This window comes from Seriola lalandi, unplaced genomic scaffold, assembly GCF_002814215.2.
Source record: "Seriola lalandi dorsalis isolate HSWRI2012SDOR001 ecotype SW California unplaced genomic scaffold, Sedor1 jcf7180002054648, whole genome shotgun sequence".
NCBI lineage: Eukaryota > Metazoa > Chordata > Actinopteri > Carangiformes > Carangidae > Seriola > Seriola lalandi.
In genome coordinates this window covers 197,443-217,901 of record NW_019525201.1, presented here as the reverse complement: position 1 = coordinate 217,901, position 20,459 = coordinate 197,443, and the positions used below count along the sequence as shown (strand labels likewise).

At 46.8% G+C, this 20,459-nt stretch overlaps 3 protein-coding genes across 5 annotated transcripts in view; 1 reads left to right on the top strand and 2 right to left on the bottom strand.

Moving 5' to 3' along the window:
* cnn3a (calponin 3, acidic a) overlaps positions 1-14,519 on the bottom strand; it is a 21,278-nt gene extending 6,759 nt beyond the window's left edge. Inside the window, exons 1-5 of one of the 2 annotated variants that reach the window (XM_023420535.2) lie at positions 14,300-14,518; positions 928-1,049; positions 679-745; positions 460-597; positions 257-373 (exon numbers count right to left, since the gene is read on the bottom strand). In XM_023420535.2, coding sequence (XP_023276303.1) covers positions 257-373; positions 460-597; positions 679-745; positions 928-1,049; positions 14,300-14,356 — 501 coding nt within the window. In that variant the 5' untranslated portion in view covers positions 14,357-14,518. The other variant, XM_087177762.1, reaches the window with a different exon arrangement.
* On the top strand, positions 6,691-14,028 carry LOC147818313 (uncharacterized). The gene is made up of 3 exons (XM_087177767.1): positions 6,691-6,721; positions 12,857-13,038; positions 13,594-14,028. The coding sequence occupies exons 1-3, from the start codon at positions 6,691-6,693 to the stop codon at positions 14,026-14,028; spliced, it is 648 nt and encodes a 215-aa protein (XP_087033893.1).
* Positions 14,520-17,050: 2,531 nt separating the features above from the next.
* The window catches only part of alg14 (ALG14 UDP-N-acetylglucosaminyltransferase subunit), a 6,538-nt gene continuing 3,129 nt past the window's right edge, over positions 17,051-20,459 (bottom strand). For both annotated transcript variants that reach the window (XM_087177766.1, XM_023420546.2), the window contains exon 4: positions 17,051-17,354. In XM_087177766.1, coding sequence (XP_087033892.1) covers positions 17,124-17,354 — 231 coding nt within the window. In that variant the 3' untranslated portion in view covers positions 17,051-17,123. The remainder of the gene's footprint in view (positions 17,355-20,459) is intronic.

Below are 20,459 nucleotides of genomic sequence, written 5' to 3'. Positions count from 1 at the left end.
TAGCCTAGCCTAGCCTAGCCTAGCCTAGCCTAGCCTGTAATGGAGAGTCCCATGAGTGTTTCACTGCAGGAGAAATAAACTCTCTGAGGAAAATACCTGAACAACCAGGTCTCGGTTACCTGCAGGACCAGGTCTTAGTTATCTGCAGGACCAGGTCTTGCAGGACCAGGTCTTGCTTATCTGCAGGACCAGGTCTTGCAGGACCAGGTCTTGCTTATCTGCAGGACCAGGTCTTGCAGGACCAGGTCTTGGTTACCTGCAGTCCAATGACACACTGCCCAGCCTTGATCTTCTCGTCGTCAAAGTGTCGCGCCTGTTTGTCTGCGTACTTCACCCCGATGTCGATCTTGGTGTCCATCCCTTTGGTCTTGGCCTGACAGAGACCACATAGTTCATGTCAGCAGGGGGTATGAGTCTGACCTGAAGCAAGTTTGGACCCTCTGTGCTGCGTTCACTTACCATGCTGGCCAGAGCGAGCAGCGTGGTCTGGACCTGGGTCATGTTCCCGTTCTCAAACAGGTCGTTGGCCTCGAAGATGTCGTTGGGCTTCAGGCCATAGGTTAGGATCGCTTTGATGAAGTTCCCCAGGTTTTCTAACTGCAGAGACACAAAGGGGGGGAGTCAGGTCCAGTTCATCAGGGTCTGACCTCTGACCTCTAGTGACAGGTGATGTCTTACCTTGTGCCAGTTCAACTGTGACAGGTTGATTTTCTTCACTGAACCAGGCTGAAGCTTATTGATCAGTCTGAGAAGAGGGACACAACCAGGGTTAGAGACACTCACACAGACTGAGACAGACACAGAGAGAGAGACACAAACACACACACACTCAGACTGAGACACACACACACACACACACACACTGAGAGATACACTTATACACACACTCAGACTGAGACAGACACACACACAGACACACACACTTACTCGCAAAGGATGACTCCGTCCTTCAGACCTTTCTGGAAGTTCTCTCCTATCGACATGCCTGTGACCTCCTCGATCCAGAAGCGAAGCTCCTCCTCCTTTTGAGGGTCGTACTTCTGCGCAATCTGACACATACAGCATCATCATTAAATATCAATATCAAATATCAAATATCAGTGATCAGTACAAGCTGTGCAGCTGTTACTTTTCTCATCAGGAAATCAGTTGATCCATCAAAACTGCTCCAGTTCACTTTCAGTTGATACTCATCTAATTAACTGATGATGGCCAGAGGGACGGAACCAGAGACTAGACCAGAGACCTGAGACCAGATCAGAGACCAGAGACTAGACTAGAGACCTGAGACCAGAGACCAGAGACCAGATCAGAGATCGGAGACCAGAGACTGGAGACCTGAGACCAGAGACCAGATCAGAGATCGGAGACCAGAGACTGGAGACCGGAGACCAGAGACCAGAGACCTGAGACCAGAGACCTGATACCAGAGACCAGACACTTGAGACTAGAGACCTGAGACCAGAGACCTCAGATCAGACCAGAGACCTGAGACTAGACCAGAGACCAGAGACCTGAGACCAGAGACCTCAGATCAGACCAGAGACCAGACCAGTGACCAGAGACTGGAGACCAGAGACCAGACACTTGAGACCAGATCAGAGACCAGAGACTAGACCAGAGACCAGAGACCAGACCAGATACCAGAGACCAGACACTTGAGACTAGACCAGACACCTGAGACCAGAGACCAGAGATCAGACCAGAGACCAGACAACAGACACCAGAGACTAGACTAGAGACCTGAGACCAGAGATCAGACCAGAGACCAGAGATCAGACACCTGAGACCTGAGACCAGACCAGAAACCAGACACCTGAGACCAGACCAGAGACCAGAAACCAGACACCTGAGAACAGATCAGAGACCGGAAACCAGAGACCAGAGCCATTAGACTAGACCAGAGACCAGAGCCATTAGACTAGACCAGAGACCAGATCAGGGACCAGAGACCAGAATCCAGAGACCAGAGACCAGAAACCAAGGACCAGAGGCCAGAGACCTGAGACCAGATCAGAGACCAGAGACTAGACTAGAGACCTGAGACCAGAGACCAGATCAGAGATCGGAGACCAGAGACTGGAGACCGGAGACCAGAGACCTGAGACCAGAGACCAGACACTTGAGACCAGATCAGAGACCAGACCAGAGACCAGACCAGAGACCAGAAACCAGAGACCTGAGACCAGACACCTGAGACCGGAGACCAGAGATCAGACCAGACACCAGAGACTAGACCTGAGACCAGAGACCTGAGATCAGACCAGAGACCGGAGACCAGAGACCAGAGATCAGACACCTGAGACCAGACCAGAAACCAGACACCTGAGACCAGACCAGAAACCAGATACCTGAGACCAGACCAGAGACCAGAAACCAGGCACCTGAGAACAGATCAGAGACCAGAAACCAGAGACCTGAGACCTGAGACTAGACCAGAGACCAGACCAGACACCTGAGACCTGCGACCTGAGACAAGAGACCTGAGACCAGACACCTGAGACCAGACACCTGAGACCAGACACCTGAGACCAGAGACAAGACCAGAGACCAGAAACCAGAGACCAGACCAGAGGCCAGAGACCTGAGACAAGAGACCAGAGACCTGAGACCAGAGACCAGACCAGAGACTAGACCTGAGACCAGAGACCAGACCAGAGACCTGGGACCAGAGACCAGAGATCAGACCAGAGACCAGACACCTGAGACCAGATCAGAGACCTGAGACCAGATCAGAGACCTGAGACCAGACCAGAGACCAGACCAGAGACCAGACCTGAGACCAGAGACCTGACACCTGACACCTGAGACCAGAAACCAGAGACCAGACCAGAGACGAGACCAGACCAGAGACTAGACCAGAGACCAGACCAGAGACCAGAGACCTGAAACCAGAGACCTGAGACCTGAGACCAAAGACCAGAGACCTGAGACCAGACACCTGAGACCAAAGACCAGAGGCCAGAGACCAGACACCTGAGACCTAAGACCAGAGACCTGAGACCTAAGACCAGAGACCTGAGACCAGACACCTGAGACCAGAGACCTGAGACCAGAGCAGAGACCAAATCAGAGACCAGAAACCAGAGACTAGAGACCAGACCAGAGACCTGAGACCAGACCAAAGACCTGAGACCAGACCAGAGACCAGAGACTAGACTAGAGACCTGAGACCTGAGACCTAACTACATTGCTGTAGTAGCATACAGCTGCAATTGCAGTTACAAATGTCAAATCCACCGAGTACCGAGAAAATAAGTAGGTCTTCTTGAATTTTGTCGGGAGGCGGCCACCCCCCGATTTTCTATGCAGGAAAAACCCTGATCTCTGAGTGAGATCTGCTGTAAGTTAGAGACAGAACATTGTTACAGGAGTAGAGGGGCGTACAATTTCTCTCTGGGCATCGTGACCAGGGGGAGGGGGTCACAGCGGTGGCTGTGAAATTCCTCCCCTGGTTGTTAGTAAGTCTTTGTTATTAGAACGTATTAGTGTGACAGTGACGCTAACACTAGCATCAGATGTGTAAACCAGCTGCTGGACCAGCACCTGGATTTGTTACCATGACAACAGCAGATCACTGCACCACAGTCTGTCCATGCAGCTAAACTGTGACTCTAACAGACTGAACATCTTCAAACAACATGTGTCAGAGCACACACACATACACACACACACACACACACACACACACACACACACACACACACACACACACACATTGCCCCACAATGTGTGTGTGTGTGTGTGTGCAGCCCACGTATGAAACTATAAAATCCAAAGTGTTTGTGGTAACAGAGAGAATAGAAAGTCCTTTCAAACAGAAACAAGCAGCACTGACAGATCCCAGGGTTCCTGAAGTGAACACATGATGAGGTTTAAGATGAATAGAAAAACATGTCAGTGTATTTCACATGGAGGAAGAACATTGCTCTGCACGGATGCATTTTACCAGATCACACTTTTACTGTGGTTAACACCTTTTGGATCAAAACTAGCTCTACAAACAACAATTATTTAATTTATTATTAGTGTTGTGATTACTGTCTCAGTTAATCACTTAGACTGTGATAAAATGTCCAAAAACCAAACACATTTAGTTTCCTTTGGTATTTTTACTTGCAAAATGACTCGATTCATTAATTATCTTTTTTTATTTTGGTGATTGATCATCTGATTTACTGACTCAGCTCTAATCAACTAAACTATATCTAACTAACCCTAACCCTAAACTATAACTAACTAACCCATATCTAACTTAACTATAACAAACTAAATGATGACTAACTAAATTATAGCTAACTAATCCATAACTAACCCATGTCAAACTAAACTATAAATAACTACTAACTACCTCCTCCATGACCCCCCCTCCTCCTCCTCACACCCCCCTGTTAAAGAGGATGTTGTGTCTGTGTGTGTGTGTGTGTGTGTGAGTGTCTGTCTGTCTGTGTGTGTGTGTGTGTGTGTGTGTGAGCTTACAGAGCCTGGATGATTAGAGGGAAGACATTTTTCTCTCCTTTGCAACAGCTCTGCCAAGAACTGAGCCACTGAAACAGGATCTACTTCTCTTGATGGAGCCATTAAACTGAGCTCGGAGGGAAATCTGGAAGGTTACCATTGGAAACCAGACAACCCCCCCAACCCCACCCCCCCACTTCATCTCTGTACCCAGAGGCATTTCCTGATGACAGCACAAAACTGCACACATTTGGAAAATAGGTTAGTGGAGTTAGTGCTACTGCCCAGCACAGTGAACAACCAGGGGTAGTTTCAGTCAGGTGTAGATTCTGTCAGGGGTTGATTCTGTCAGGGGTAGTTTCAGTCAGGCGTAGATTCTGTCAGGGGTTGATTCTGTCAGGGGTAGTTTCAGTCAGGGGTTGATTCTGTCAGGGGTAGTTTCAGTCAGGGGTAGATTCTGTCAGGGGTTGATTCTGTCAGGCGTAGATTCTGTCAGGGGTTGATTCTGTCAGGGGTAGTTTCAGTCAGGGGTAGATTCTGTCAGGGGTAGTTTCAGTCAGGGTTTGATTCTGTCGGGTAGATTCTGTCAGGGGTTGATTCTGTCAGGGGTAGATTCTGTCAGGGGTAGATTCTGTCGGGTAGATTCTGTCAGGGGTAGTTTCAGTCAGGGGTTGATTCTGTCAGGGGTTGATTCTGTCAGGCGTAGATTCTGTCAGGGGTTGATTCTGTCAGGGGTAGTTTCAGTCAGGGGTAGATTCTGTCAGGGGTAGATTCTGTCAGGGGTAGTTTCAGAGGAGTTGGTGAAGCTGATTGGCTCGTGTCACACACACACTGAACCAAGGTGAGCAAACAGACAGGCTTCATTAATCTATAACCACTCAACACACACACACTGTGGAGAGAAACGACGACAACAACCAACCTTTCAGGATAGAAGAAGAGATTTACAGCTGGACCTAATCCACTGACTGTAACTGTACTGATACATCATCCAGACAGAATGAAAATAATGATGTGTTAGTAACTCAGTAACTGTCTGCCACTGGTAAGAAATCGCATCAGCTAGCTTTGTGGCTAACTAATTTAGCACCAGATGAACTGCAGGCATGTGTTTCATAGCAGCTGTCAGCGCTATGACGACAAGAGACGGCAATTGTTCATTTACTCACTACAACTGACTGTTTGGTTTGTTAACAAGATACAATTTCCAGGTGTCCCCTGAATGTCTCACAGGCAATCAGTCTCCTCAGGGGGTGGAGCAGTGAACTGTGTCGAGTATTTATGGAGGTTTAAGGCAGTTTAGAGTTGTCAGTGCAAAATGTGTCAATAAGAGGGGCCTTCAGGAGCCATCAGGAGTACCAGGAGCCATCAGGGGCCTTCAGGAGCCATCAGGAGTACCAGGAGCCATCAGGGGCCTTCAGGAGCCACCAGGGGCCTTCAGGAGCATCAGGAGTACCAGGAGCCATCAGGGGTCTTCAAGAGCCTTCAGGAGTACCAGGAGCCATCAGGGGCCTTCAGGAGCCTTCAGGAGCCATCAGGGGCCTTCAGGAGCCACCAGGGGCCTTCAGGAGCATCAGGAGTACCAGGAGCCATCAGGGGTCTTCAAGAGCCTTCAGGAGCATAAGGAGCCATCAGGGGCCTTCAGGAGCCTTCAGGAGCATCAGGAGCATCAGGAGCCATCGGGAGCCTTCAGAAGCATAAGGAGCCATCAGGGGCCTTCAGGAGCCTTCAGGAGCATCAGGAGCATCAGGAGCATCAGGAGCCATCGGGAGCCTTCAGAAGCATAAGGAGCCATCGGGGGCCTGACACACGCTCATACTGTCACTGACTGAGACACACTTATCAAGTTCATAAGGCAGAAATTATGTTTCATGAGGTCACTGTGACCTCAACGTTTTACCTTGGATCACCAAAATCTAATCAGTTCATCCTTGAGTCCAAGTGAATGTTTGTGCCAAATTTGAAGAAGTTCAGTTGAGGTGTTACGGAGATATATTGTCCACGAGAATGAAACAGACGACCTGAAAGCAAAATGGCTGCTCTGACTGACGCCAACGTGGAGGAATAAAAATGTTTGACAGAGAAGCATCAACTTTTCTTTCCCTTCTCCATGTCACATTCTCAGACTGTCTGCTGCTACAGAGAGCAGTTGATAAACCTCCTGGTGGTTCAAACAGAACGACTTCAGCTCCTGTCAGATATCACAACAGCACCCTGTGAGGTGACATCACCATGGACCACCAGAGGAGCACGCCACCTGCAGGTGAAGCATGGAGGCTAAAGGCTAAAGGCTAACCAGCACAGAACATCTCCACCAAGCATCTTCCTGGTTAAGGTTCAGTCTCACAATTCACATCCTGTTTCACTGAAGCATGACGTAACAACAGCGTCTCAGCCTGACTGAGCTGGATGGGCTACATACCTCCAGAGCAGAGGGAGAGCCATGTTCCTCTACACAAACACACCTGTACACTGGGGTTGTGTTTTATTTTGAAAACTCTGGGGTTGTGTTTTATTTTGAAAACTCTGGGGATGTGTCATCATCTGGACAGAAACTAAGAGCTTTGTGAACGATGAGGTCACAGCCACGGCCTCTCCTGATTGGCTGTCATCAGCCTGGACTACCAGTGGTGAATACAACATGATGATGAATGACAGTGTCACTGACCTTGTTGTCTTTGCAGCTGTTGTTCACTTACATTCTCTGTTTGAATGCTACAACTGCAGAGGAGACAATCTACTTCCTGTTTACAACCGGCTTGCACATGCTCAGTGTAGTGAATGGTCATGTGATGTGTGTTTTCAGGTGTGTTAACGTGGATGGAGATCATATCTGACGTTTTAAAACCAGTGTGGACGCAGCCTGACACTGGAGTGTTGGAGTTTCCTGATTGGTTCTTGCTCTCTCAGACAGACTTGGCGGGAGCAGTGCAGCCATCTTGGCCCCTCGGTCACCTGATTTACTGATTTTTCAGATTCTGTTTACACAGCGCCTGGTGTCAAACCTCAGTGAGTCTCCAGTGTTGGATTTCCCTCCACAGACTCACCTCTCTGTTCTGACTGAGCCTCTGACTCTCTCTCTGATTGTGTTACAGTGAATCCAGCTGAGATCTCAGCTCAGTCTTTAACTGATATGATTTTATAAAACCAGGATCTTAGTGGTCCAGACGTAGACCTGGTTCTGACCTGGTCTTGTTACTATGAAGCTGGAGCTGCAGCTGACACACGTGTGTTATCAGCCTGAGAGACGCTGTGATGCTCCCTGAGCACAGTGAGCTTCAGAGCTGGTCCTCGTCGGGGGCTTGGAGCTGAAGAATGTGAGGAATGTGGAGTCTGTAGCTCAGAGAGGAGCTGGACTACTGATCACACATTATGCAATGGAGCACAGATGGGCCCCTGCCTGTCCTCCTTTTGTTCAGAGCTGCAGTTACTGAACTGAGCTCAGACTGAGGAGGGGGCAGGACTCTGCACATTCACATTATTGTTGAACCTGAAAACTCAAAGTGAATCTCAGAGGATTCTGTTGAAGGTCTGAGCATCTGTGGTTCTGTGTATGGAGGGGTTACCAGAGGTCTACAGTGGACACACAGGACCGGTCCAGTACAATTTGGTCCTCACACTTCACTGTGGACACATCACAGGACAAAGGACAAAACTCAACCAGCTAGAGGACTCTGAGAGTGACAGACGACAGGAGACATCACTGAACACACTGAGGCTGATCTGAGATCAGTTTCACACCTCAAACCGTCCAATCAGAGACACTGCCCAGTTCTCTCATCAACACACTGAGCTTCAGTCTCATCTGTGGAAACCACAGAAAACAGATTTAAACAAACTGGAGCTTTCTATCACATCACATGAACTTCACCAGGAGTGTTTATCAATCATCATGAAACGTAATCATAGTAATGAATGTAAAGATGTAGATGTTCCAGTTTAGTTACATGGAGTAACAGTTACTTAACGAGTTACAGAATGCGAACCTCGTTAACGTCACAGTCTTTAGTACATAATTAAAATCCTAATGAGCAGTTTCACCTTCATCTGCTGTGGTGCAGAGACGATGTTCTGAGATTCAGTGTCTCCTCTCCAATACAATTGAACGTTAGAGGAGGAGTTATCACTGGACTGTGTTCCTAATAAACTGACCACTGAGTGTTCACAGTAAAACCTACAGCAGCAGAAGCTGAACATCGGATTTTACACAAGCTGCTTGATCTGAGTGCTGAGGGTCTGTTTCAATACTACCAATATAATCATCTTAGATTATTGATTTGATATTGATAAACTGGGTGACTCCTGAACCTGATGTGATCAGTTAATCACCTCAGTCCTCTCTGATTGGACAGAGGAATGGAGCCTCTTTGGTCGAGTGCAGACTGCCGAACCTGACGACACGTTTCATTCAGATCACAGATGTTACTGTTAATGATAATCATAATAATAATGTTGATGATAATGTTACGCAGTGACATGCTGTATTGCAGAGCCCCGCCCCCACAGCTGACAGCTGCTTAGCAACAGCAGCAGGCTTAGTGGACAAACACAGCAGAGTAAAGAAAGGATCAATGTAGGGTGGGGTATCGTTTGAATTTATCAATTCTGACTCTGATTATTGATTCAGGTTCTTATTGATACTCTATTTCTTTTCCAAAATGGTTAAAGAGATCAGATGTTTAAAAAACTAAAATCCTTTTAAACGTTAATCAAACATTCACAAAGTAAAGAGTATTTACAATAAAACATTTACAGACGTGCATTAAAATATAGAACATACAGATCAGTGTAGAGCAGTTCATTTCATTAACTGCTGTCTTACTTTAGTGTCTGGTGACAAACACATGCATCTTTGTTTGTCCTGTATTTTACTAGTGAGGGACGTCACACACTGTGAACACACACACCTGGTCCACAGGTGATTTTCTGTCACGACAAGCAAATGTAAAGAGATTAAACTGTTGAATTGAGGCATTTTAAGAAGAAAATAACAGCACAGGTCCCGGCAGATATGTACGTCCCTGTAGATGTGTAGGAGACGATAAGCAGAACCAAAATTAAATCGTTTTTTCAGGTACTTGGTTCTTGGCGTCTTGGATCTGGGTTTCGATCCTCACACTTCTGACATGTGATCAGGTTGATTTCAGCTGAAACTGATCCGACTGATACTGATCCTCAGTGACTTTGACAGACAGTGTTTGGAAGCTGATTGGTTAAATAAACCACCTGTTTACAAAGAAAGAGTTGTAGGAATTATAGCAGAGACTGTAAAATGAGATAAAGCCAAGGAAACTCCACTGTGAGGAAGCAGTGGTTTGTACCAAATATGTCTCAATATAACTGACACCAGCGTCACAGCACAACATGAACCTTGATCCTGTGGACAGAGACGTCCAGGCTCAGGACAGTGGCCTCACTATCTACACCAAACAAAGACAACGTCCTCTGATCTGTGTTCACATAGCAAAGAGTCAACCTCTCAAAATGGCAGCTCCACTCCTCAAAGTTCAGATGAGTCACTTCCTGTTGGGGGAATATTTTCCACAGTGACCTTACACATGCTTCAGATTTTAATGGGTCAACCACAAACTCATGTGTGTCTGCTCCAGTCTGAGTCTCTGGTCCAGTCCTGATGTTAAATATCAGAGAGCTGCGAGCTGATGTGCTATGACCATGTGTTTAACCACACTGACTCTCTACAATCACACATATTATCCCTGACAGTCACTGTGTGGGACCTGAGCTCAGCAGAGCTAACAGCTAACAGCTAACAGCTCCACCACTAGAGGCGCTAGTGTGTGTCGGTGGGTGTGTTACTGTTGTGTTAGTGTGTACTGTATGACACAGGTGTCGGCGTGCTCGTGTGTTTACTACTAATGATGAAGAATTCATCTTCTTCATGTACAATATTGTTTGTCTGACGATAGTTATCAGGCTGGCTAATGCTAACACTAACACTGGAGCTACAGTCAGACACTAGCACAGCAGCTGCTACCGTAGAAACATACCTCTGAGCCATGTCTATGACGTCATGGGTGGGAGGGGCCAGAGAAATCGGCTTCACTGAACTTCAGCAGATGAAGGGAACACAGTTCACACACAGTGTTGAGACGCTCTGATACCTGAACCTGTATCAGCTGATACTAATCCAATACCAATACATCAAATAAAATAAACAGCTGTGAACTACTGACCCTGTGTGGATGTGATGTGATGATGTCATTGTTGCATGACTCAGGAAACACCACAGAATCTTTAATCATCTGATCTGACTTTGATTCATAAATAATAAATCTATGAATAAATAATCTGTAATCCCAGCTCCTGACACAGAGCCCCCCCCCCCCCCCCCCCCCATATCAAAGCCTGACATACTGCACATGATGACTTTACTGGTGGGACACTGTGACATGTAACGTCTTCTTCTCTGCTCAAAAACTGTAACTGCCAGTGGCTGCACAGTAATTCGGGTGTAGGCTACTGTTTTAGATCAGAGAAGAAGAAGTGATTTGAAAACTGCTGCTTTATCATAGAGGGAAACTAAAAACTTTATTAATAAATAACATGGAGTCAGATCAGAGCGCTCGCTTATTGGCTGATACCTGATCCAGTACATGAGTCAGTATCAGAGGTATTTCTGATACTAGTGTCAGTACTGGATCGACTCTACAGTGTGAAACAGAATCAGCTGTTTTAATGTTATAAAACAGTGAACGTCAGTGATTAATGACTGACAGCATGTAAAACTGTTATGGTCTTCTTCAGTTCCCTTCACATGAACCTCATCACTTTAATGTCCTGTGTAGTCTAATGTGGTGAATGCTAACTAACATCATAGATCTAATAGGATGATCAGCTTTCTCCATGAAGACAGTGAACACATCACCAACTGAAATCACCTTCACTCAGATATAAATTTGTTTACATCAAAGGTTCAGTGATGAAATCAATCCAGAGCTCTTCTCATTTCCAGCTAATTTTCTTTGTTTGACTGCCTGTAGCTTGTTGTTGTTGTTGTTGTTGTTGTTGTTGTTGTTGTTGTTGTTGTTGTCGTCTCTTTTCAGACTGGGTTAGGGTTATCTGTATATTTGTAGATAATTGTAGGATATAATCAGTTGTGTTGTTTTTGTTAGTGACAGTTTTAATGACATTAAACATGTAAAAGTCTGACTGGAGAATCAGCAGCAGCTAGAAACTCTGCAACACGTTAGCTTCACGCTCTGTCCTGAAACTGTGAATGACATCGTCCACGTTCAGAGGATCACAGAGACGAACCGACTGTTCTTTATGACTGAAGCATCAAAGTTTCACCTTATAATCTTCACTTCATATCTCTTCATAGACCAGACGACATGTAGCTGATGTGAACCTGATGGAGGCTTTGCCTGCACAGCGATGATGTCATCCTTCAGACATGTAGCAGTCCAACACTTCTGTCCCCCTCACTGTCTCTCACTCATTACACCGACTGTCCCTGAGCAGCTGGAACACTGAGCTCCTGTCATCAAACTGCTACGTGGCAAGACAGACACAGAGAGACACTGAGACACAGAGACACACTGACAGAGACAGACAGAGACACAGAGAGACACTGACAGAGAAACTGAGAGAAAGACAGAGACAGACAGAGAGAGACAGAGAGGCACTGGCAAAGACACTGAGATACAGAGAGACACTGACAGAGACAGACAGAGACACAGAGAGACACTGACAGAGAAACTGAGACACAGAGACACTGACTGACACTGAGAGACGGAGAGAGAGAGAGAGAGAGAGACAGAGAAACACTGACAGAGACACTGAGAGAGAGACAGACAGAGACACAGAGACACTGACAGAGACACAAAGAGACACTGACAGCGATAGAGAAAGACGGACTGAGACGCAGAGAGACACTCAGACAGAGACAAAGAGACAGACAGACAGATACACTGAGACACAGAGGGAGACACTAAGACACTGAGACACATAGAGACACTGACACGCAGAGAGACACTGACACGCAGAGAGAGACACAGAGAGACACTGACAGACACAGTGAGGCTCTGACAGAGAGACACTGAGACACTGACAGATACAGAGACACTGAGAGACACTGACAGAAACAGAGAGGCACTGACAGATACAGAGACACTGACAGAGACAGACAGACACAGAGACAGACACAGAGGCACTGACAGACACTGAGAGACACTGACAGAGACAGACAGACACAGAGAGACACTGACAGAGACACAGAGACACTGACAGAGAAACTGAGACACAGAGACACTGACTGACACAGAGACACTGAGAGACACTGACAGAGAAACTGAGACACAGAGACACTGACTGACACAGAGACACTGAGAGACACTGAGAGACAGACAGAGAGAGACACAGAGTCACTGACAGACAGACACTGACAGACACTCGGGGAGACAAGGAGACACTGACAGAGACACAGAGAGACAGACAGAGACACAGAGAGACACTGACAGACACTCGGGGAGACAAGGAGACACTGAGACGCAGAGAGAAACTCAGACAGAGATAAAGAGACAGACAGACAGAGACACTGAGACACAGAGAGAGATACTAAGACACTGAGAAACACTGACATGCAGAGAGACACTGAGACGCAGAGAGTGACACAGAGACACAGAGGCACTGACAGAAACAGAGAGGCACTGACAGATACAGAGAGACACAGAAATAGACATAGAGACACTGAGACACTGACAGACAGACATAGAGACACTGACAGACAAAGAGACACTGAGACACTGACAGAGACAGACAGACATAGAGACACAGAGAGACACCGACAGACAAAGAGACACAGAAACAGACTGAGACACTGTGACAGACACAGAGACAGACAGGGACACTGAGACAGACACAAAGAGGCACTGACAGAGAGACAGATAGAGACACAGAGAGGCACTGACAGAGACACTGAGACACAGAAAGACACTGAGACGCAGAGAGACATTGACAGAGACACAGAGAGACACTAGGACGCAGAGAGTCATTGAGACATAGAGACACTGAGACACAGAGAGACACTGAGACAGAGACAGTCAGACAGAGAGACATTGAGACGAGAAGAGACACTGAGACACAGACAGACACTGAGACGCAGAGAGACATTGAGACGCAGAGAGAGACACTGATAAACAGAGAGACACTGACAGACACAGAGACAGACAGGCACAGAGACAGACAGGCACAGAGACAGACAGGCACAGAGACAAACAGGCACAGAGACAAACAGGCACAGAGACAAACAGGCACAGAGACAGACAGGCACAGAGACAGACAGGCACAGAGACAAACAGGCACAGAGACAGACAGGCACAGAGACAGACAAAGCAGCTGTATCAGGTTCAATCAGTGAATTACTCTCGGTCTCTACCAGCTGAACTGCATGTGAAAACACGCAGAGTCTCTGAGGACAGTCTGGGTCCACCTCAGACCCGGGTACTGATCTGCAGAGGGTATGTAGACCTGGTCCTGGACTCTATAGAGTTCTGGTTCTATGTGGTCCTGCGGGCAGGCCTCCATCCAGCGGGAAACCTCGCAGTGTGATGTGGGTCACATTCCTGTCTCCTGCCTTTGTTGGAGTCAAGTTAAAGACACGGAGCCTCGTTCAGGACTCCGGACACCGCCGAGCTCGGGACACCAACTAAACAAGTTCGGAAAACTTCGGAGAGCTCGTGCAGCCCGAGCGCAGACGGTAAAGTTCGTCTGAAGAACGGGAGGTAACGGACTGTGTGTGTGTGTGTGTGTGTGTGTGTGTGTGTGTGTGTGTGTGTGTGTGTGTGTGTGAGAACTCTTTGTTAACTCTTAAGTCACTTACTTTGCTGCGGACTTCAGCTGATAATCCGTACGCGGGTCCTTTATTAAAATGAGTCATGGTCTTGGTTTCGCGCGTAAACACAAACTTAGATCCTCGTAGTCTGGTGGAGAAAAGTCCCGTCGATCGGCAGCTGCTTCGGGTCCCTGAACAGACCCAGACCCGGGGAGATGATCCGAGACCGTTCACAGTGAAGAGCAGCACGGACCCTGCTGGAGACTCAGGCTGCAGAAAAACAGCCCCAGCAGCCAATCAGAGCGACCTCCGTGTCTGTGGCCACGCCCCCTCGATGCTCCTCTCTTCAGGGCGGGTCACACTCCTGGTCAGAGAGGAGTTCAGAGTTAGGTCCTCCTCAGAGATGATGGGGGTTCTGGTGCTGGATCAGAGACTACAGCAACCTTTACTGCCTTTCCTGCAATGTTTACTCCTCTTTACTCTTTACTCCTCTTTACTCTTTACTCCTCTTTACTCCTCTTTACTCTTTACTCCTCTTTACTCTTTACTCCTCTTTACTCTTTACTCCTCTTTACTCTTTACTCCTCTACACTTAGAGACTTTACTCCTCTTTACTCCTCTTTACTCCTCTATTAGACTTTACTCCTCTTTACTCCTCTACACTTAGAGAAAGACTTTACTCCTCTTTACTCCTCTACACTTCCTCTTTACTCCTCTTTACTCCTCTACACTTAGAGACTTTACTCCTCTTTACTCCTCTACACTTAGAGACTTTACTCCTCTTTACTTTAAGACTTTTACTCCTCTACACTTGGAGACTTTTACTTTTAGCAGCCCCAATAGTTGAACTCAGTAAACTCTCAGAACAGCAGCCACTCTTATTATATATCATATATAGTAAATACATGTTACACCTGAGCAGAGGAGCTGTTCTCGGAGGAGGAGCTGTGACTCGGGGATGGAGCTGTGACTCGGAGGAGGAGCTGTTCTCGGAGGAGGAGCTGTTCTCGGAGGAGGAGCTGTGACTCGGGGATGGAGCTGTGACTCGGGGATGGAGCTGTGACTCGGAGGAGGAGCTGTTCTCGGAGGAGGAGCTGTGACTCGGGGATGGAGCTGTGACTCGGGGATGGAGCTGTTCTCGGAGGAGGAGCTGTTCTCGGAGGAGGAGCTGTTACTCGGAGGAGGAGCTGTGACTCGGGGATGGAGCTGTGACTCGGGGATGGAGCTGTTCTCGGAGGAGGAGCTGTGACTCGGGGATGGAGCTGTGACTCGGAGGAGGAGCTGTTCTCGGAGGAGGAGCTGTGACTCGGGGATGGAGCTGTGGACTTTGAGGCTTCAGGTTTTGTAATGTGATGAAACTTGTTGAAGACAGACTCTGTCTCTGGTGAATCAGACTGTGACTGTGGGATGAGACGGTCATAAGGACACACTTATACAACAGTATGGGGAGGGTTCAAACATCATCAGCTCTGTAGCAGCAGCTGTCTGAGCGTCCATCACTCACCTGCCTCCATACAGTCAGTTTAACCTCTGGAGTCCGTCTGTGGCCGCTGGTTTATTCACAGTTACATAACTTTACATGTCAAGACCAGCTGAGGAAATCAGTTCAACGTGCTGATGTGTGACTTTCACACACGATCACACACAGTTTGAATTGTTCATATTTTCCATGATTTCCATTGTTTTATAATTTTAGTGAAAAAGGCCCCAAAATAAAACCCCTTTGATTGTAAATAGACTGTATTATATTTGTCAGAGTTCCAGTGGAGTTTGTGCTGAGAAAAGGAAACAAGGCATGTGGGCAAGGACGGTTCAGCAGCTGCTGCACAAAGACACATTAATGTATAAAGAAATCATCACAATGGACACCAGAGGGTTAAATCTGTGTTGTGTCACAGTCAGTTCAGTGTGACTCCATCACTGATGAAGTGAGGACCAGACTGACACTGAGGTGATGGTCCCTCCTCTGATCATGTGATCAGCTGCAGCTCAGTGAGTCTATAAACAACTCCAGATGTGAGGCTGCTGCTGCTGCTGCTCCTCCTGCCCCCCCTCCTGCCCCTCCTCCTGCCCCTCCTCCTGCTCCTCCTCCTGCTCCTCCTCCTGCCCCTCCTCCTGCTCCTCCTGCTCCTACTGCCCCTCCTCCTGCTCCTCCTCCTGCTCCTCCTCCTCTGGGGTTTGGTTTAACAGCCTGTCTCGGAGCTCTTCCTGTCCACAGCTCTGTCCAGGAACAGGAACCAGGGCACAAAGAAAGACAAACAGCGCTGACAATGGTCCTGACACACCAAACATTTAAGACAAAACATGTTTTTTCAAGCAAAAACTTCAGTAATGAACAATCAGGGCGACACAGATCTGTCTCCATGAGGAAGGAGAGAAAACCCTTATTTATATAGATTATTGTTATATATCATATATACTGTATATGTGTATATATATATATATATATATATATATGTATTATATAATATAAAATGTATACTTGGATTAGTCATTCCACCTTTTCACTAGTTTGTGTCATGTTGCTTTAGGAGATCCTGTAGAATATGATCTATAGTCCAAGGCGTCTTCATCACTGTCTGTTGTTGCAACACATTTGACCTTTGACCTGTGATCTGGATGTTGCTTGCGGCCATGTTGATTGTTGAGCAGTAGTTTTTTTAAAGAGCGAGTCTGTGTGTCACCGTTTAAAGCTTTGGCTCTGAGCAGAGTGAGTCGTGATCCCATTAAAGAAGGAAGGTGAATGTTTTCCTGTGTAGCAGCAGGTGAACTGTCAGACCTCAGAAAGATTCATGCTCAGACAATAAAAATAGATTTATTTATTCACATTCATACAGCAGACTCATGTTTTCATAAGATGTAACCGATGTTTTCACACGATTCTTCCCAGGAAAATGGAGCGGGGGTATTTGTCCCTCAGAGAGGACCACTGCACAAAGAAGTAGTCTGAGACCAGGTACAGGATCCTCCCCGTCAGGGACAGAGTCTGGACCCGGCAGATACTCTCCACATACACAATCAGGACTTTCTTCATTCCCAGAATTCCAAGCAGCAGTCCCGCCACACACAGGGGAACGCAAGTCCCAGGGCCATTACACAGCACCTGAAACACACACACACACACACACACACACACACACACACACACACACACACACACACACACAGAGTCAGTATCTGTTTAATCTCTGTGTGTGTGATGATGATGATGATGATGATGATGATGATGATGATCTATTTTACAGGTAGTCCCTCTGGTTGGGGGGGGGGGAGGGTTGAATATGTGTGTTTCTGTGTGTATATTATAGTTATTATCAAAGTCCTTTAAACTACTTTGAATTTCTCGATCAAAACTAAACTTTGTTTAAAACCATTTCAACACGACCGACCTTCAGGGGACCAACTCTGAACAGGACACATGGACCGTCTGATCACACTCAGCTGTTCTGGGTAGACTGTTATTGATCCATTGGAAAGATTATTGCTCCTATCAATCATTATTATCTTTAATCGTTATCTTCATTTATCAGTTACCTGTCGGAAGCGTTTATATATATTATATTAAACAGCAGCTCTGATTGGCCGGACACTCAGCAGCTGCACTGAGACCAGTTAGATCAGTAACACAGTAGATCAGTAACACACTGACTGTAGATCAGTAACAGTGTAGATCAGTAACACAGTAGATCAGTAACAGTGTAGATCAGTAACACACTGCCTGTAGATCAGTAACACACTGACTGTAGATCAGTAACACACTGACTGTAGATCAGTAACACACTGACTGTAGATCAGTAACACAGTAGATCAGTAACACACTGACTGGAGATCAGTAACACACTGACTGGAGATCAGTAATACAGTATCACGTCTGATCACTTCAATTACACTTTTAATGTGTGAAATGGAGTTTAAAGAAGAAAAGACACTTCCTGTTTCTCTAGAGTGAATGTGTTTGTTCTCACAGCTGTTCTCTTTTTTTAATGAGAAGAGAACATTCATTATCATTAATAATCTGTCTGACATGTCGTCTCTGAGTCTGTCTGTCTGCTCAACACAAACACCTGAGACAGCTGGTGTGTGTGTGTGTGTGTGTGTGTGTGTGTGTGTGTGTGTGTGTGTGTGTGTGTGTGTGTGTCTCCACTGAACCTTAGCTCAGCTCTGTGTACATGTGAACAGACTGGTTTGATTTTCACTGTGAGACACTTTGTGAACATGAAGCTCATGTGGAGCAGGTTCATACAGCGTCAGCACAACACCATAGATATAACAACAACAACAACAACAACAACAACAACAATCATGTAATGTCACTAACACTACAAACATCTAACAGACAAAGAGACTCTCTGATGCTTTTCTCTCTGTTACATGTTCAATATCTTTATCTGAGTTAGTCAGCTCCTGACCTGCAGGTGAACCGTGTGACATCATACACTCAGGTGTGTGTCTTTCCTAACTGTCCAATCAGGTGTGTTTACCACAGGTGAACTCCCATCAAGTTGTAGACTCATCTCAGTTATAATTAAAGGAAACAGGAAGCAGCTGATCTCAGATCAGAGACACTGAAGAGTCTGAGGACAGATTGAGTTAATGAAAGATTTCAGTTTTGACTTTTAATAGATTTACTAAAATTTGCAAAAACATATTTTCTTTCATCATGATGGATTACTGAGAGCAGATTGGTGAGTAAAGGTTTAGGGTTAAATCTATAGAGACAGTGAGGAGGTGGACAGAAACAGCTGTCCAACATGTGTCCACACAGCAGCTCTGTGTGAACCTACAAACTGCAGCTGATGAACACACCTGGTCTTCTCTGGACAAGTTGTCTCCAGACTGTCACTCAGTGTATCTTCCATCTGTCTTCTACATCCAGCTCCAGCAGCCTGACTCCAGGTCTCAGCTGCGACTGGAATAATGACTGTGGTTCTGCACTGATCACATTTCCTGCGTCAGAATGTGTCCATGAATGAGACAGAGGCTTGTAACTCAAAGAGCATGATCTCGTTATGTAACATCGTTATGTTTGTATGAGGAAGTTTTTCTGTTTATATCAGTGGATTATCTGCGTGTGGCTGCAGGAGGGAGGGGCTCTGTAGTACTCTATAGGACTCTGTAGGATTCTGTAGGACTCTGCAAGACTTTGTAGTTCTCTGCAGGACTCTGCAGGACTCTGTAAGACTCTGTAGGACTCTGTAGTACTCTGTAAGACTCTGTAGGACTCTGTAGTACTCTGCAGGACTCTGCAGGACTCTGTAGTTCTCTGCAGGACTCTGTAGTTCTCTGCGAGACTCTGCAGGACTCTGTAGTACTCTGCAGGACTTTGTAGTTCTCTGCAAGACTCTGCAGGACTCTGTAGGACTCTGCAGTATACTGTAGTACACTGTAGTACTCTGTAAGACTCTGCAGGACTCTGTAGGACTCTGCAGTATACTGTAGTACACTGTAGTACTCTGTAAGACTCTGCAGGACTTTGTAGGACTCTGTAGGACTCTGCAGGACTCTGCAGGACTCTGTAGGACTCTGCAGGACTCTGTAGGACTCTGCAGGACTCTGCTGTACTCTGTAAGACTCTGCAGGATTTTGTAGTTCTCTGCAGGACTCTGTAGTACTCTGTAAGACTCTGCAGGATTTTGTAGTTCTCTGCAGGACTCTGTAGTACTCTGTAAGACTCTGCAGGACTTTGTAGTTCTCTGCAGGACTCTGTAGGACTCTGCAGGAATCTGCAGGGCTCTGTAGCACTCTGCAGGACTCTGTAGGACTCTGCAGGACTCTACTGGACTCTGTAGTCTTCTGCAGGACTCTGTAGCACTCTGTAAGACTCTGCAGGACTTTGTAGGTCTCTGCAGGACTCTGCAGGACTCTGCAGGACTGTGACTGTGTCAGTGAGGGTGCAGATCTAACAGCAGACTGGTCTGGTCTCACTCACCATGTCAGGCCTGAGTCTGAAGACCAGGGGGAGGGAGAACCTCAGGGCCTTCAGGGTGCTGACCACAGACGAGGTCCAGGACTGATGGACTTCCCGGCTCCGTGGGATCCGACAGATGGTGAACTGAGGGACAGAGAGGGTCAGTCCAGGATCAGAGACATGTTGTTCCTCCAGTCTCCAGACCCACACAGAGGAAAAGATTCAAACACATCAGGACCAGAACCATCTACAGACCCAGATTCATCCGCAGCAGAAAGTAGTTCTCACACAGATCAAGCA

Excerpts from the sequence above, each read along its gene's own strand:
- LOC147818313 (XM_087177767.1), top strand. The coding sequence starts at position 6,691 with ATGGACCACCAGAGGAGCACGCCACCTGCAG. Across the intron at positions 6,722-12,856 it reads GAGGAGCACGCCACCTGCAG|ACACTGACAGACACTCGGGG; the intron begins GTGAAGCATGGA and ends ACTGACAGACAG. Across the intron at positions 13,039-13,593 it reads AGACACAGAGAGAGATACTA|GACGCAGAGAGAGACACTGA; the intron begins AGACACTGAGAA and ends GAGAGACATTGA.